Source organism: Carettochelys insculpta, chromosome 4 (assembly GCF_033958435.1).
Source record: "Carettochelys insculpta isolate YL-2023 chromosome 4, ASM3395843v1, whole genome shotgun sequence".
In the NCBI taxonomy this organism is placed as follows: Eukaryota; Metazoa; Chordata; order Testudines; family Carettochelyidae; genus Carettochelys; species Carettochelys insculpta.
The window spans coordinates 51,974,874-51,990,492 of record NC_134140.1 but is presented as its reverse complement, the minus strand read 5'-3'; the positions used below and the strand labels follow the sequence as shown (position 1 = coordinate 51,990,492).

Genomic DNA, 15,619 nt, shown 5'->3' with positions numbered 1-15,619 from the left:
CTTCCAACCATTCTATGAATGGTGGGGGGCTACATTGAGATTAGCTGAGCCTGTATAGCCCACAGCAGTCTGGGGATTACCTGGAGGCCCTGGCATGGGACAGCACCAGGGGTATGGATCCATGCACTCATTGCAGCAGCAGGAAGTAGAGGGACCCAGCTGGAAGATGGCAGCAGAACAGAGCAGGCTTCTGGGTTGCTCCACCTCCCACTGCTGCTGTGAACGCGTGTTGGGTCCCCTGCTGCTGCCCTGCACCATGCCCCGTCTCCCCGTAATGCCCTGTTTCCCATCATTCAGGGAGGGGGCTGCAGGGAAGGGGTGCAATGTGGGGGAGAGGTCAGAGTGGGACAGAAAGAGGGGGTTTGGGCAGAGAAGTGGCAGGTCTCGGGGGAAGAGGTAGAGTTGGATTGGGGCAGAGGCTGGGTGGTGATGGAGCCTGGGGCAGAGTGATTGCCTCAAGCTCCTCAAAATCCTAGGGTGGCCCTGCCTCCTGCAGCATTTCCTATGACCTAGGATGAGGTAGTCCATGAAGAGGTTTGAATCTCTGTGAAATTCTCAATCCCTTTATGGGGTTCACAAAGCTATTTTGAGTTCTCAAATCTTATTTTCCTGAAACTTAAACCTAAGTTGTAGTTTGCCCAGTGGTGAAAAAGCATATTTTCAAGCTAAAGGCAGCGAGTGCTATTAGCAAAAGAATCATACCAGCCACTTAAAAAAGCATCAGTGTTATTCTAATATGGAAAATATTATAGGCAGAACCTCCAGTGGAATAAACCTGAATACCTCCATTGACTTCACTGCATTTATGCTGATTTAGAGCAGCTGAGGATCTGTCCCTCTGTTAAAATGTTTATAGAATGTCTCTCGCTCCCCGTCTCCTTTTGTCAGTCCATATTTATTTTACTCTTTGCCAAATCTGCTTTGTTTTTCAAGCTATATTAGTATCATTTTTTTCCTCTTTCTCTCTCTCCCCTCATTGCTTCTGTTTTACACAGTCTGTCCTGAGTGCAACATGAAACCAGTCCTGTTTTTGTTCAGACTGAACTTTCGAACTCATGGGGTTTGAGTACATTTGAACTCGGACAAAAAGGGTCCACTTATCTCTACATTTAAAATATAGTCAATGATATGTCTAATATGTATCAGAGAAAGTTTAGAAACATTTTGATTTACTTGTAAAAAAAAGAAGTCTAGAGCTGCGTCTACACGTGCACGCTACTTCGAAGTAGCGGCACCAACTTCGAAATAGCGCCCGTCGCGTCTACACGCGTCAGGCGCTATTTCGAAGTTAACTTCGACGTTAGGCGGCGAGACGTCGAAGTCGCTAACCTCATGAGGAGATAGGAATAGCGCCCTACTTCGACGTTCAACGTCGAAGTAGGGACCGTGTAGACGATCCGCGTCCCGCAACGTCGAAATTGCTGGGTCCTCCATGGCGGCCATCAGCTGGGGGATTGAGAGATGCTCTCTCTCCAGCCCCTGCGGGGCTCTATGGTCACCGTGGGCAGCAGCCCTTAGCCCAGGGCTTCTGGCTGCTTCTGCGGCAGCTGGGGATCTATGCTGCAGGCACAGGGTCTGCAACCAGTTGTCAGCTCTGTGGATCTTGTGTTGTTTAGTGCAACTGTGTCTGGGAGGGGCCCTTTAAGGGAGCGGCTTGCTGTTGAGTCCGCCCTGTGACCCTGTCTGCAGCTGTGCCTGGCATCCCTATTTCGATGTGTGCTACTTTGACGTGTAGACGTTCCCTCGCTGCGCCTATTTCAATGTTGGGCTGAGCAACGTCGAAGTTGAACATCGACGTTGCCGGCCCTGGAGGACGTGTAGACGTTATTCATCGAAATAGACTATTTCGATGTTGGCTGCACGTGTAGACGTAGCCTAGGTGTCCTTTTCATCAGCAGATGGGATGACAAATTAAAAGCACATATATGCAGATATATGTTGTATAGCGATAATGGATTCCTTTCTTTAGCATATCTCAGAGGCTTATCTCAGAGACAAGATATTAGAGCAGATAAGGCCTTATGTTTGTACAATATAACTATTACTTAAAAATTACTTCAAACGCTTAACAGCATTTCGTTTTAGGGTTATCTGTGATGTGGAACAATAATCTTCCTTCTCAGAAAGCACAGCAATTCTCAGTATATTTCACTTCTAAGAAATGTTACAGTAACCTTTTTCTTACCAAGGGCTGCACAATTATTTTCCATTTTAAATAATTGATTCTCAATTAAATCAAGGACTTTAGAATTGGAATTAGATTTTTTTCATTGACAACGTGTGCAACAATAGGGTCCTTTAGAGTTTAGAAACACAGCCTTTAAGCACCCAAAACTGCATTGGAGCCAGATCTGTAGCCAGAGGCTGGGTATTTTATGCAAGTTGAAGCTCCTCTATAATCGATCATGCCATCGCTAAAAGGATATTAACACTAACATTTAGAATTATAGTCCTGTGTCTCTTACAACCCAGTGTTTGTATCAGCAAGTCAGATGACCAACTGCAAATTGGGACTCCTCTGTATCATACTGTTTAAAAGAGGAATGATGACAGTAATACAGTTAACTATTAAGGCATTTAGGCCTTAGAGGGAAAACAGGGGACAATGAAGTCCTTATTATTAGTTCTCGTCCTTCCAATCATTCCCTTATACTGTTCAAACAGATGGTGAATTCACCTATTAAAGTGAGTAATTGTGCCTGTTGGGCAAGCCTTTACAATTACTTCACCATCCATGGAGCACTCTTTGATTGCATTAAGGATAACACCACTTCCCCGAGAAAGCATCTTGCTTCTTGCAGTAAGCCTAACTTCAAAATCAGTACATTCATCAGGAACCAACCTAGGATTCTATCATGAAATTGCCTCTTTTGTAGCAGCAGCAGTAGTAGTAGTAGTTGATGAGTTAGGTGGATAAAATATTAAATCCAGACTACAAGGCAGTGGCTCTGTTGATTCCACAACACTCTTTAGAGACAAATGAGTGATTACAGTGTTGTTGCTCCTTCGTGGTAAACACCCATGCCTCAAGCAGAATGTTCTTTTAAGCATGGTTTCCTGCTCGTGCAAGATTTACACTCAGGTTTTAACTTTGAAAATACATTCACTTAGATAGGGTCATAGAAATCCAAGTTAAAATGCAAACCAAGGAGACTGGATGGCTCCAAGAATTGATAATGAAATAGAATCAGGGACTTTAGATTACTAGTAATACTCCAGCACAGGTCCATGTTTATCCTCTGGCTTTGCCTTATTGGCCTGTGTGAAATTAGTTGGTGGTCTCAGTCCAGTTCATTAGCAGACAGGCATTCCACTCACAATAGCTGCTAGCCCTGACAATGCTGTCAATATCTACAGAGATTGAACTGGCAGGGAGACTGAGCTAATCTTTCACCGCAGTGGGTGATTTGTTCTTTGGGTTAAAAAGCAGAGCTTATGTAGGCCAAAAATGTAGCATTATTGATTTATTATTATTTTTACACAGCAGTAGAGATGACCATGCTGAACTTTGGTAAAATTTCTCAGAGTTCTTAGAACTTCTCCTTTTTTACCATGTCACCCCAATTGCTTCACAGGGTTCCTTACTCTTGCTGAATCAAATATCAAGTGCCTCATGCTTATCTTCAAGGCACTAGTCTTGCTCCTCCTTTCTCTGCTCTCTTCTTCTCCTGCTGCCCATTTTATGCCCAGATTTCTCTCCTTATTCAGAGACTTTGAAGTCAAAGGAGACCATCATGGTCATCTTGCCTGACCTCTTACACATTGGAGGCCACAGAACCTCACTGCTGTATTCCTCACTTTCAGGATGCCCCTTCTCCTGAAACAGTACCCCTTTCCCTGTCCACCAGGAGCCCTTTCTAGCCTTCTGCATATTCTTTCTTTCAAACCCACTTATTCCAGAAATCCTAAATACCTTTTTCTCATCAGTCTTTTATATGAACTCTTGTCCAGGGCCTTGTCTTGGACTTTTTTTTTAACTGTATTAGATTGGAAACAAGACATAAGTTATATTTGCATAGGTCAACAGAGCAAGGCCTCTTTAAAACCTCATCCTGAGGCAAAGGAGGTAGTCGTTCCAGGGAGAGGAGAAGGAAGAGAAAACTGTAGCTCCAGATCAGGAATTCCCAACCTATGGGTCAAGACCCAGACGTGGGTCACCATTAGATTTTCTAAGGGTTGCCGGCTGGGCAGCTCCGAGCCCCATGTGGCTCTGAAGGAGCCATTTGCAGCTCTGCTGCCACTCATTCTTCTGGCTCCCAGTCCCTGCCCTGCAGTGCTGAAATGGAATTCAATTTAATTGGTGTAATGGCCAGCAAGAGGGAGCTGGCCATTAAACCAGTTAAACTGAGTCCCATTTCCCCGGAGCAGGGCAGGCAACTGCCCCACTGCAGGTGGGGGAAGGGAATAGGAGGGCCGGGGGAGCCACACAGAGGAGGCAGCAGTGGCAGCCCAGCGAAGGAGCAACATGGGCAGGGGGGCAGCAGCAATGCGGAACTCCCGTGTGGCGGGGGACAGACAGCTGAGAGGGATTTAAGCCTGGGGATGGAGGAGCACAGGAAGGTTGAGAGACAGCCAGGGCCCTGCACCCCAGCTGGCTCCCAGCTGCAGAGTCCCTCCTGGCTCATCCCCAGCCGGTGCTGCCAGCCAGGACTGTGCACCCCAGCCAGCTCCCAGCTGCAGGGCTGCCAGGGTCCCTGCCCCCTGCCCAGGTTTTTGAAAATTTTATGTAGAACAGGCAGCCCTGTTGGGGGAATCCCACAGGTGGGGCTGCCTGTCCCACATAAGATTTCCATAAATCTGGCAATCTTAGCTGAGAGGGGTTTAAGCCAGGGGTGAGAAGGTACATTTTTCCCAGGTGAGAACTGTCTCCCCCCACCCCCTGGTTTTGAATTTCCTGGGTCACCAAGTCTTCCTGAATTATCAAAATGGGTCCCCATCTCAAAAAGGTTGGGAACTGCTGCTCCAGACAAAAGGGCCAATGCAGCAGGCTCTCACCTAGCAAATCAGCTGAGCCTGGAAGGGACAGAGCTGCTAACTAGGGTTGTCCCAGATGCAAGCCAGGAGGAGCACTGTGCCAGGAAGAAACCACCTGGGGACAAACCAGAACTAGCCCCAGTATCGCCATTGTCCAGAACTATATCAGGTCACGAGTACTGAGGCTTGTGACTTTGCACTGGTAAATGGAGGGAGGCTGTAGCTAGGTAAGAGGGGAGGCTGTTGCTCAGTTGGGTTTCTGCAGAGTGGCAGAAGGCATCAGAGAGGTTTGTTGGGGACAATTGAACATGACCAGGTGCATCCAAAACTCACTGCTGGATGGGAACTCTGCCTGTGATTGCTGAATTCAGTGTCTAGATGCAGTACTTGGTGTTTGTTCTTTTATATTATGGTACCACTAGATTTATGGATCCTTGTGTTGGATTTAACCCTGTTGTACTTCTCCCCCAGTTTTCCACTTGTCATTCTTCTCCATTCATCCCTCTGTAAACAAATGTTTCCCTTTCCTGTATTGGTTGTACTATTCTGGGTTATGTGTGTGTGTGGTTACTCCAAGACAAATAGAACAGGTAACCCTGTAGTAGAAGGATTCCCTGCTGCATCCCTCTCTGCAGCTTTTCGTATCCAGAGCTTCCCCCTCTCACACACACGCACATGCACTCCCACAAAGCACACTCCATCTTGGCGCAGGAACACCACCGTTATATAGGGTGACCATCCGTCCTGTATTAGGCCAGATGGTCCTGTATTTGGGACACCGAAAGGCTTTCCTACTTATTTTTTTAAAGGGACTAATTGTCCCGCATTTAGGCCCTCGGGGGCTGGTGGTGGAGGTGGAAGCACCTGCAGCCACCGCTTCCCAGGGGTTCCAGGGGGGGAGATTCTGCGGCTGCCGCTTCCCTGCAGCTGGGGGAGGTGGGAGTGCCGGCTCCCCGGGGCTTGGTGCAGCTGGGAGGAGTTACCCCTCCCCCGCCATATCTCCCTGTCCCATTCTTGGGACAGGGAGATATGGTCATCCTACCTTTACACTTCGGGGGGGTGACATGTAAATTGAGACTATTACCTGTCTGTCTCTTAAGTATTTCTGCTGCTTTCATTGCAATCAAAAGGAGGCTTCAGAAATATTTTTAGGATACTGGTAGGATCCCAGAGACATGTCTTCACTATAATCTTAGACTGTGTTAGGTCAGCCCATAGCCACTGCAGTAATTGTGCTGCAGGCTAATGGCCACACTGCTGGGCTTCTTGTCAGTGGTGTGTCCCCTCAGTGGGAGCACTTCCCCCGACTGAAGAGGGACAGTAAAGGACCGAGTGCCAGGGCTCAGCTCTGCACAGCTCCCCACCAGGAGACTCCAGGCTTCTTGCCTCCTCACTTCTGCTGTGAGCATGGAGCAACACCTGGGGGCCTCTCAACCGGCTGCAAACTAGGAACAGGGGAGAACACTCAGGGTTGCTCAACACTCAGAGTTAAGTGAGGAGCCCTGGGACCCCAGACAGCAGCAAGGCCCACATCAGAGAGTGGGGAGCCTGGGTGGCAGCCCAGCTTGGAGCAGAGCCTCAGAAGCAACCTGACTGAAGAGCCGAGAGCCAACTTGCTTGCAGTGAAGGGAGCTGTGAAAATGACAAGAATGACGCCTAGCAGCTGATATAAGGAACACAGACACTGCAATGCACCGACATAAGTCCTATGCCTCTTGTGAAGGCGCAGTTATTATGCTGGTGAAGTAGGGTACTAATAATGGTGGGAGCAAGGCAAGGGTCGTGTGGAGTTAGGTCGATGTCAACTATTTTATGTCAAACTAACTCTATCAGGTAGATGGGGGGTGAGCAAACTTTTTATGTTGGGCCCCACTTTTCGTCCCTGCAGTTAGAAGCCTCCCATGCTCCCCCAGCCGGTTTAATGTAATCCAAACCAATGGAAATTTCAGTTATGTTCATATGAAAAAAAACCCAAACTTTGGCACGTGTAAGAAAATAAGTATGTCGAATGTAAAAACTTTATTCAGCAGTTTATAACTGTAACGACACCTACCTCAAAACAGTAACATATTTCAACCTTTTTAATGAGATGGATGAGCCTGACACACAGCAGCTGATCATGCTGCTCCCCTGCCCCCTTATAAAATTTGCCCCCTCCCAGGAACCTGTCTTCCATTTTACACACCTCTGGTGTAGACCAAACCTAAGTGGGGATGATTCCTGACAGACTGAAGTGGATGGGTGAACTTGTGGTTAAGGTTTAGATTAGGGATTCAGGAGATCTGGGTCAGTACAGACTTTGTGTCCCCTGGGCAAACCACTTAGGGTGGGATTTAGGAAGGGAATTGGACATCGTGACAGTGAATTTCACAGCACCTAACTTTCACGTGCCTGAAAAATATCATATGAATACCACACTGGTCCACATCTCCTGAGTACACCACCTGGGATCCATAAATAATGACTGGGAGGAGAGCAATCTCATCCAAAAAGAGCTGGCGTGCTAGGGGAGGGGTACCCCCTAAACTAGACAGTGGGAGATGCTAAGGACAGAGATGCAGGCTAAACCCTGCCTTAGGTGCCTAAGTCCCGGCTGCAGAAAGGCACCTGTCTCTGCTTCTGATCCATGCATGGCACTGGAACCTACCACGGGAAGTCAGGTGGTTTAGACACCTAACAAGTTAGGCACCTGCCTCACTCCAGGCAAAACTGCCAGAGGAGGTGATAACTTCTGCAGTTAAAAGGTAGATAATAGAACCCCCCTTCTCCTCCCCCTCTGGCTGAATTTTAAATGAGACCTGATCGACCAGGTGTGCATAGAGACTGCTTAGTAGACCAGGCACCACTCACAACTTGAGCAGCCAAATGCCTGTCTTCCGCTGGTTCACGAATTGCTCTGGAGTTTACATAGGAGACAGGCATCTGGACAACTCGAGAGGGGCAGCAATGTGCATTCCCCAGGGTCTAGGAAGCAGACATCTACTAGAATTTTCACAGCAGAAAGTTGGGCACTGGGTGAGTTTGGGTGCCCAGAAAATTAGGTGGCAGCAAAATGGGAGTTCTGGGGCTTGCAGTAAAGCTGGGAGTGGGAACTTGGGCACAAATTGTGGAGTTCAAGTGTTTCACTGGTCACACTAACTTCTCTCCTCAATTCAGTCAGCTGTGAAATGAGGATAAAAAATACTGTGGGCTTGTCTACCCTCCCCTGTAGTTTAGACTTGGTGGGTCTGAAGAGCTGTGCACCCCAAAGTGCTGCACTGTAACTCCCCTGTGTGGATGCAATCCAAAAGGTTATTGGCTCCCATTAATGTATCCTAATAGCACAGCACTTTGGTATGCATTGCTCTTCACATCCTAGTATTCAAAATTGTGGGGTGGAGTAGACATTGCCTTATCAACCCCTCAAAGATCATTCTATTCAGGTACATAAAGCTACCTTAGATCTTTGGGTGGAAGGTACTCTTGAAATGTAAATTGCTGTTTATATTTAAAAGAGTGGAATATACATTTTAGAATCATAGTGAGATTGGTGAAATGAGGATTTCTCTTTTTTACTGTATAGAAGCCATATGTCAGCATGAAAAAAGCTATTCATAAATATGAAAAAAGTGCTACAGGCTTAATGAGAGTACTCGTGTAAGTACTCACTAATGTAGAGTTGCATAATTGGGCCCAATATATTTAATTATTTATAACGCAACTTTATGAATGATACCTTCACAGGCCTTGCCTACACATGATGTTGTTCTCATTTAACTGAAGGGGTCATGAAAAACCAAAATACTTCAACTGGTACAACATTTAACATTAGTTTTAATCAGCCTTATATCAGGTCCAGCATCGTATCTTCCAGATGCAAGCTAAAGCAATGTAACTTGCATAAAAGAGAGACTTGTGTCCACAAAGAAGTCCGTCCAATTTAATTAAATCAGCTTATAACCAATTTAAATTAAACTAGTGTAACTGTTCTGTGTAGACAAGCCCTAACTTTCCACATGAGCTTTTCAGCCTATATCACACATTACAAGAACTTTAATAAAACTCTATTATTCTTAGTTCCACCTAAACCTGATTCTACTGTAGTAACAGAGAGTAAACCGTGCTAGTCTATACACTATCAAAACAAAAAGCAGTCAAGTAGCACTTTAAAGACTAGCAAAATAAATAATAAACTATTAACTATAAACTAAATTAACTAATTAATTAACTATAAACTAATAGACTATTTTGCTAGTCTTTAAAGTGCTACTTGACTGCTTTTTGTTCTGATTCTGCTGTGCACCTCTCAAATTCCCACACACATTCATATCCTGGGGATTTGAGAAAGTTTTGACTCAGAAGTAAAGGTCCTTCAAAGGTTCTTTGGGAAACGTACTGTCTATTCTTCTTTTCTTTTCTGTGGCTTGTTGCAGAAATAACTTATTTTCTCTTTTCACTCTAAGTCAGGCTGCCAAAGTACAATACTCTTCCAATCCCTGTCATGCCAACCATATAATTTCCTTGTCCAGACTTGTAAAAGCTCAAAGGTATCGCTGTGGGCAGTGGGTAATACAGGCAAGGGAAGGCATTGATTTCCAAAAATTGCCTACATTCCCTGCCTCCCAGCAAGGCTGGGACCACGGCCCAGATCCCTGGCCGCATGGGAAGGTTGGGACTATGACACAGCAGCCCCGTTCCCTGACTGCTTGTGAGGGAAGTTTGGGGTGCCAGGGAAGGGCTGGGGCTTGCCTTCCTTAGCTGTGCCTTCACCCACCACTCACAGGCATAGCCGACAAAGAGAGAGGATAACCAATTACCACAGCATTATTTTACCTGTTCAAGAACAGGAAATGAAATTCCCTCTGGAAACTTAGAATAGGTCTGTTTTTCCTGTATTAGTTGTACCCCCAAACAGAGTGGAAAAAATTGTCAGGGGCACCAGAACCCCTAAGGGACTGATGTTTTATGAGCCAGACCTGCATTTTAAACTCTCAACTTGCTGCCATAGTAGAAGCATGCAAAAAATGCAGGTAAATTCTACGGAGCCTATAAAAGTTGGAATTAACTAAGATAAGAAGAGGTAATTGACAGAGCCAGGAATGGATGAGGAATGGGTGCAAAGCGAGGCTTGAAGATATAGTACGGCATCATTCTCTTGCTGACTAAAAGTGAATTAATAATTAGGAGCTGCGTAGGGGTTTCCAGAAAAAACGGTGTAATAGCCAACTTACCAGTTAGTGGCTTGCTGAAAGAGATGTTCCTGTTCTGGTACCCCCCTTTATATCTATCTGACCACAGTGGGGAAACAACAGTTGGAACTTAAAAGAAACAAGAATGAATATGATACTGGCTTGGAATAAAATTAATCAGTCACATTCTTTGATGATATGCAGATATTTTCAAAATTTCATTGCTCTTTTATGTGTTCATTGCTTTGCAGCTGCTCATAGCTGTACATGTTTTGTATCATTTTAAGGCTCAGAATTTGAACATCTACCAAAAAATGAGTATTTAAACAACCATCAGAAAATGTAAAAGGGAGTAGATGGCTTAGGAAATTATTATTGAGATACATAACCTTTTTCACATCTGGTCATGGCTATCTGGTAACCACTGAGAAGTGAGCTTACTGGTTTCGGTCCAGTTTCTGATAGATGGACATCCACATCTCAGAAAGCACCACCCTAAATGACATATTCATAAAATATGTCTTGGCAATAAAGCCAAAGACTGAATAGAGATCGTAGTGCAGATGGAATCTCCACCTTCATCGGAAGCTTATTCCACTGGTCTGGTTCAGACCTGAATCCAAATTTTGCTTCTTATGCCTGTCTGAAACTAAAAGCTGTCCACTAATGTCTGCTCATAACAGGGAACATCCACAATATTGAGAAATTCAAACAGCACTATTCTATACAGTAACATTTCTTGAGGAAAAAATTCAGAGCTGTACCATTTTTTTCTTTTAATAGAGAATAATGCATATAGCAATATAGAGAGCTGTTACATGTATGTGTGCATACACACACTACACTCATTCCTCATTTAACGAGTACTTTACTTACAAGTACTCGCTAAAATGAGGGACACATATACTGACCATTGTTCACTATGCGAGTGAACTTCCCCCACTTACATGAGCCAGCTGTGGGGTCCCTGGCCAGGGGGTGTGGAGACCTGCAGCCCCACAGATGGCTCAGCTCCAGCTGTGGGGTCCCTGGTCAGGAGGCGGGAAGACCCACAGACCCACCCGGCCTGCTCCCAACACTCCCCCATGGCAACTCCCCACACACCCCCGCCCACCCTGCTGCTCCTGGTCCCAACACTCCCCCAGCCCACAACTCCCCACGCAGCCCACTCCCAACACCCACCCCATCCTGTCCCGTCCCGTCCTGACCCGTCCCGTCCCTGAACTCCCCAGCCCGCCGCACCCCCCGCCCAAGTACCACTGCTGCAGCCTGGAGGAAAAAGCCTCCACTTCCTCCACTGGAGCCACTACTGGGTTTTAACCCACTCTCCCACTCATGGCCCCAAACTGCCCCCTGCCTTTAACCCTCTGCAACTCCCCCCACAAGGTTCACTTACCTTTCCAAAGCAGTGCCACATGCTGCCACTCCTTCCCTGAGTTTGGAGCACTAGGAACCAATCAGAGACTTTTACATGTATTTTAATGGTAATTTAATGTCCCTCTTATGAGTTTTCGCCTATGAGCAGAAAGTTGGGACAAGTTGTGCTCATGTAACGAGGGATGATTGCACTAGACAATATCATTAAGCAATTAAAGCAGCATTGATTGCATTGACCTTTATAGTAGACCCCCAATTTACGCAGAGGTTGTGTTCTTCCACTGCTCTGCATAAGTCAAATTTTGCATTACTCAGGGGAGCCAGGAATCTGACCAGCGCAAGTAAGTTTTCCCTCTCCTGTGAGTGGCAGAGAGGTGGTGCCTGGTTCCCAGGGCCTCACAGGAGACAGGAAACTGATCAGCCCAGCTGCACTGGTCAGTTTCCCGGATCCTCTGAGTGGCAGGCAGCTCAGAGCCAGGCACCAGCTCCCCGCCACTCAGTCGCCTTAATCTGAGACTCACATAACTTGAGTGCATGTATCTCAGGGCTCTGTTGTATTTTTAACAGTTGTAATGCCACTAACACCTGGTGTATATGGTTCAAAGTATAACAAACATTTCAAACATCTACAGGTTAGGACCTGGGAAAATATTTGAAGGCAAGTACATGTACAACCTTTAGTCAGCTTGTAAGCTGGAGAAAAACAGTTGATTGCAAACAAAGGAGTGTTTTCAGTCCCTGAGGTAAATAGGCTCAGAGGGGCAGCTGCACAAAACAAGCGGTCATGTAGCACCTTAAATACTAGCGAAATAATTTATTGGGTGATGTGCTTTCAGGGGGCAGATCCACTTGCTGAGATCTGGAGATCTACAGCACTGACGGTTTTATAGCAGAGAGCTCCAAAAGAAATTGAAATAAAAATTGACAAATCAGATACACAGGACTGAAGGGGGGCAGAAACATGAAGCGAGGGGGAGGGATAGCTCAATAGTTTGAGCATTGGTCTGTTAAACCTAAACCGAAAGCTGTGAATTCAGTCCCTCAAGAGCCATTTTGGGGTCTGGGGCAAATAGATTAAAAAAAAAAATTGTCAGTGATGGTGTTTGGTCCTGCCTAGAGGACTGGACTCAACTCAGTGACCTCCCAAGGTCCCTTCCAGCTCTCTGAGATGTGCATCTCCCTATATTTATAGTAGAGGAGCAAAATACTAAGCGTCCTGCCTGAGATCCGTACAAGCATCAGAGAGCAGGAAACTATCTTTGTCATGTTTGCCCTAACGGCTCTGTTGAGTCCAAGCCTCAACCTATCAAAAATTGAGGGGCAGCCCTGTTAGTCTGTAGCTGCAGGAAGAACAAGCGGTTCTGCCGCACCATGAAGATGAACCGATTTATTGATTAGGTAACGATGTGCCGTGGGTAGGGCCCAACTCCTGCCCGGGGTCTATCCCTATGCAGGGACTAGGAGGGAGGTGTGACTATTTAATCCTCCTCTGCTGGTAATGCCCTAAAGCGGAGCTATGGCCAAGCTGTGCAGCCGGAATGAGACCGAGGCTCCCGAACAGCTGAGGGGGCTCAGCCCGGCCGGCCGGGGCCTCCTGAGGTCCCTTCCAGCTCCGGGGCGCGTACGGCTACGCTCGGGAGAGCTCGCAACGCGTCGGCTTTCCCGCCCCTGCACACCGCTGGACCGGGGCCGGGGGCACCGCGGCTCGTGCCCGTCTCAGTGCACAGGGCGCGCGCAGGGGCGCGAGCCGGGCGGCGCCGGCGCGCAGGAGACAGGCGGATTTGCCCGGCCCTGCCCTGCCCCCTGGGGAGGCGGCGCGGGGCTGGACGGCAGGGGGCGGGGCCTGCGGCTGCCCCGCCGCGATGCCGCAGTCCGCGAGGCACTGGGCGGAGGGGAGGCTTTTTCAAACCGCCTGGCGGAGCCGCGGACCGGAGCTCAGCCGCCCGCAGCGCCCCGGGGAGCAGTGCGGGGCAGAGGGGAGGATGGCCGCGGCCGCCCGCCTGCCCCGGGAAGGGCTCGGAGAGTGACGCGCGGCGGCGGCCGGGTGATACGCTGAGGTCCGCCCGGGGAGCCCCCTTGGCCGTGCGTCGCGCCCTCCCGCCTGGCTCCCTCCATGTGCCGAGAGAAGCAGGAGACCATGATTCTGACACGTAAGCGCCGGGCCGGGGACCCCCCGGAAAAGCCGCCCGCCCTGCCGTGTGCCGGAGCCGCGGCAGCCGGGCCCCCCAGCCTGCCCCGCTGACTCCCCCCCGCGCCGGCGCTGGGAGCCGCTGGCTCCGCCAGAGTGGCGCAGCGAGCGGCGGTCAGTGCGTTGTTTGACTGGGGACTGGGGCTTCGGTCCGGGCAGCGGGACTGGCTGGAGCTGGGGTTGCGGGGCGGGGGTGCGCGTTAAAACACCTGGGGAGTTTCCCTGCTGCTGCAACCAGCCTGAGCCGGCTGGAGAAGCGCCTGGGTCGGCGAGTGGGTTCCCCGCGCCTGTGATTGGATCAGTGTGTTGCGCCTGCTGTTCGGCTGGAGGAAGGGGCGTCTGGCGGAGCTGAAAGCGGGGGGAGGCTTGTCAGCGCAGACCTTTATCTTGGCACGTACACGAACTAGTCCCAGGGCCCTGGTGGCTCGGCTTCTCCCCCGCCCCGCCCGTTTGCTAGGCGCGTCTCTTAAAAGAGCCGAGACCCTCCGCATCCTTTCTGGATGGCTTGAGAATCAAAAGCAACTTTCCGTTCGCTGCTCGTGTCCCCCGAGTGGTGTTGGCTTTCACCCTCTTCTCTCAACTATCTGTTGTGTTAGCAAGGTTGGTTGGTTGGTTTTTACGAGCCACTGGCAATACTTTCTGAATGGCTTTTTAACTGAAGAAACGCGTTCACGTGCTGGAAAGTCTCAAGGAGCAATTGACTTGGTTTGGAAATTTGACTGTAAATGTTACCTTCTGTGGCTGGTGATATAGCAGGGAAATAGCCAAGTTTGCAAAATGTAGGTTGTTAAACTTATGAAAAATCTGGGGCTGGTTTGGACTAGCAGGACTGAGGGGCTTTTCTTGAACATGCTTTTTATTAGCGTGCTTAGGATTTGTGACTTTCAATTCCAAGTGAAAACGTCAGAGCTGTAATTCATAGCTCATAAAGAGGAAGCCGTGCTAGTCTATACACTATCAAAACAAAAAGCAGTCAAGTAGCACTTTAAAGACTAGCAAAATGGTTTATTAGGTGAGCTTTCGTGGGATGGACCCACTTCTTCAGACCATAGCCAGAACAGCTGTTCTGGTCTAGCTATAGTCTGAAGAAGTCGGTCTGTCCCACGAAAGCTCACCTAATAAACCATTTTGCTTGTCTTTAAAGTGCTACTTGACTGCTTTTTGTTTTGATAACTCATAAAGGAGCTTGTAACTGAGCTGTGTCTGAGGTTTTTAAGGGACACTGCAGCTTAAATAGTTAAACTAGTCTTTTTTTTTTTTTTTTTTTAAAGGAAGTATATAGTTTCTTTTGAAGTTCTCAGTAATTAGTCTGATGGCTTCAAGGAGCTCTGTGGTGTCCAAGCCTATGATATCAGGACTGGAGTCTTTGATCTCTTTCAAGGAACAACACCCTCTGCAAGTAGTAAACAAGCCCTGGTATTTCTGGCACAAATAGAAAAACAAATTCTTTTTGTTGTAAGGTTTCTCCCTCTTTCTTGCAAACAGCAACCATTCACCAAAGACCCACTTCTACCTTAATTGTAAAGCTTCTGAGCGGTGTGTTTCCATTAAGCTAATGAACACTGTATTTACCTGTTAAGTGCGTTTAAGATTAGTGTAACAAATCTCTAATTCTACTCTCTTTAAGAAAATAAGTTTTACAGTGCCACCTATGTTTTTGGCACTGCATAAATAATTATTAATTGTACCAGAAGGTTTGATTTCCACCTCTTATGGCAATAATTCTTAAAATGTGTGGGTTCGTGGTCTGTGGGAATTCAACTTTATCTTATCCATCAATTACAGGTGCATTTTGGCATGAGCAAGTGTGACCTATTTGAATTCTTTGGCCTGATCAAGAAATTCCCAGCAGCACAGCAGTGAGATACAGAGTCTCAGGTTACATTTTTAATGCTGTTTTGTGAGGAGCTAG

At 47.6% G+C, this 15,619-nt stretch overlaps 1 protein-coding gene across 3 annotated transcripts in view; it reads left to right on the top strand.

Moving 5' to 3' along the window:
• Window positions 1-15,619, top strand: part of DLC1 (DLC1 Rho GTPase activating protein) — a 354,065-nt gene that overhangs the window by 280,979 nt on the left and 57,467 nt on the right. Inside the window, exon 1 of one of the 3 annotated variants that reach the window (XM_074992828.1) lies at window positions 13,352-13,669. The exons of the other annotated variants lie outside the window; for them this stretch is intronic. Coding sequence (XP_074848929.1) covers window positions 13,633-13,669 — 37 coding nt within the window. The 5' untranslated portion in view covers window positions 13,352-13,632. Of the gene's footprint in view, window positions 1-13,351; window positions 13,670-15,619 lie in introns of those variants that run through there. 3 annotated transcript variants of the gene reach the window in all.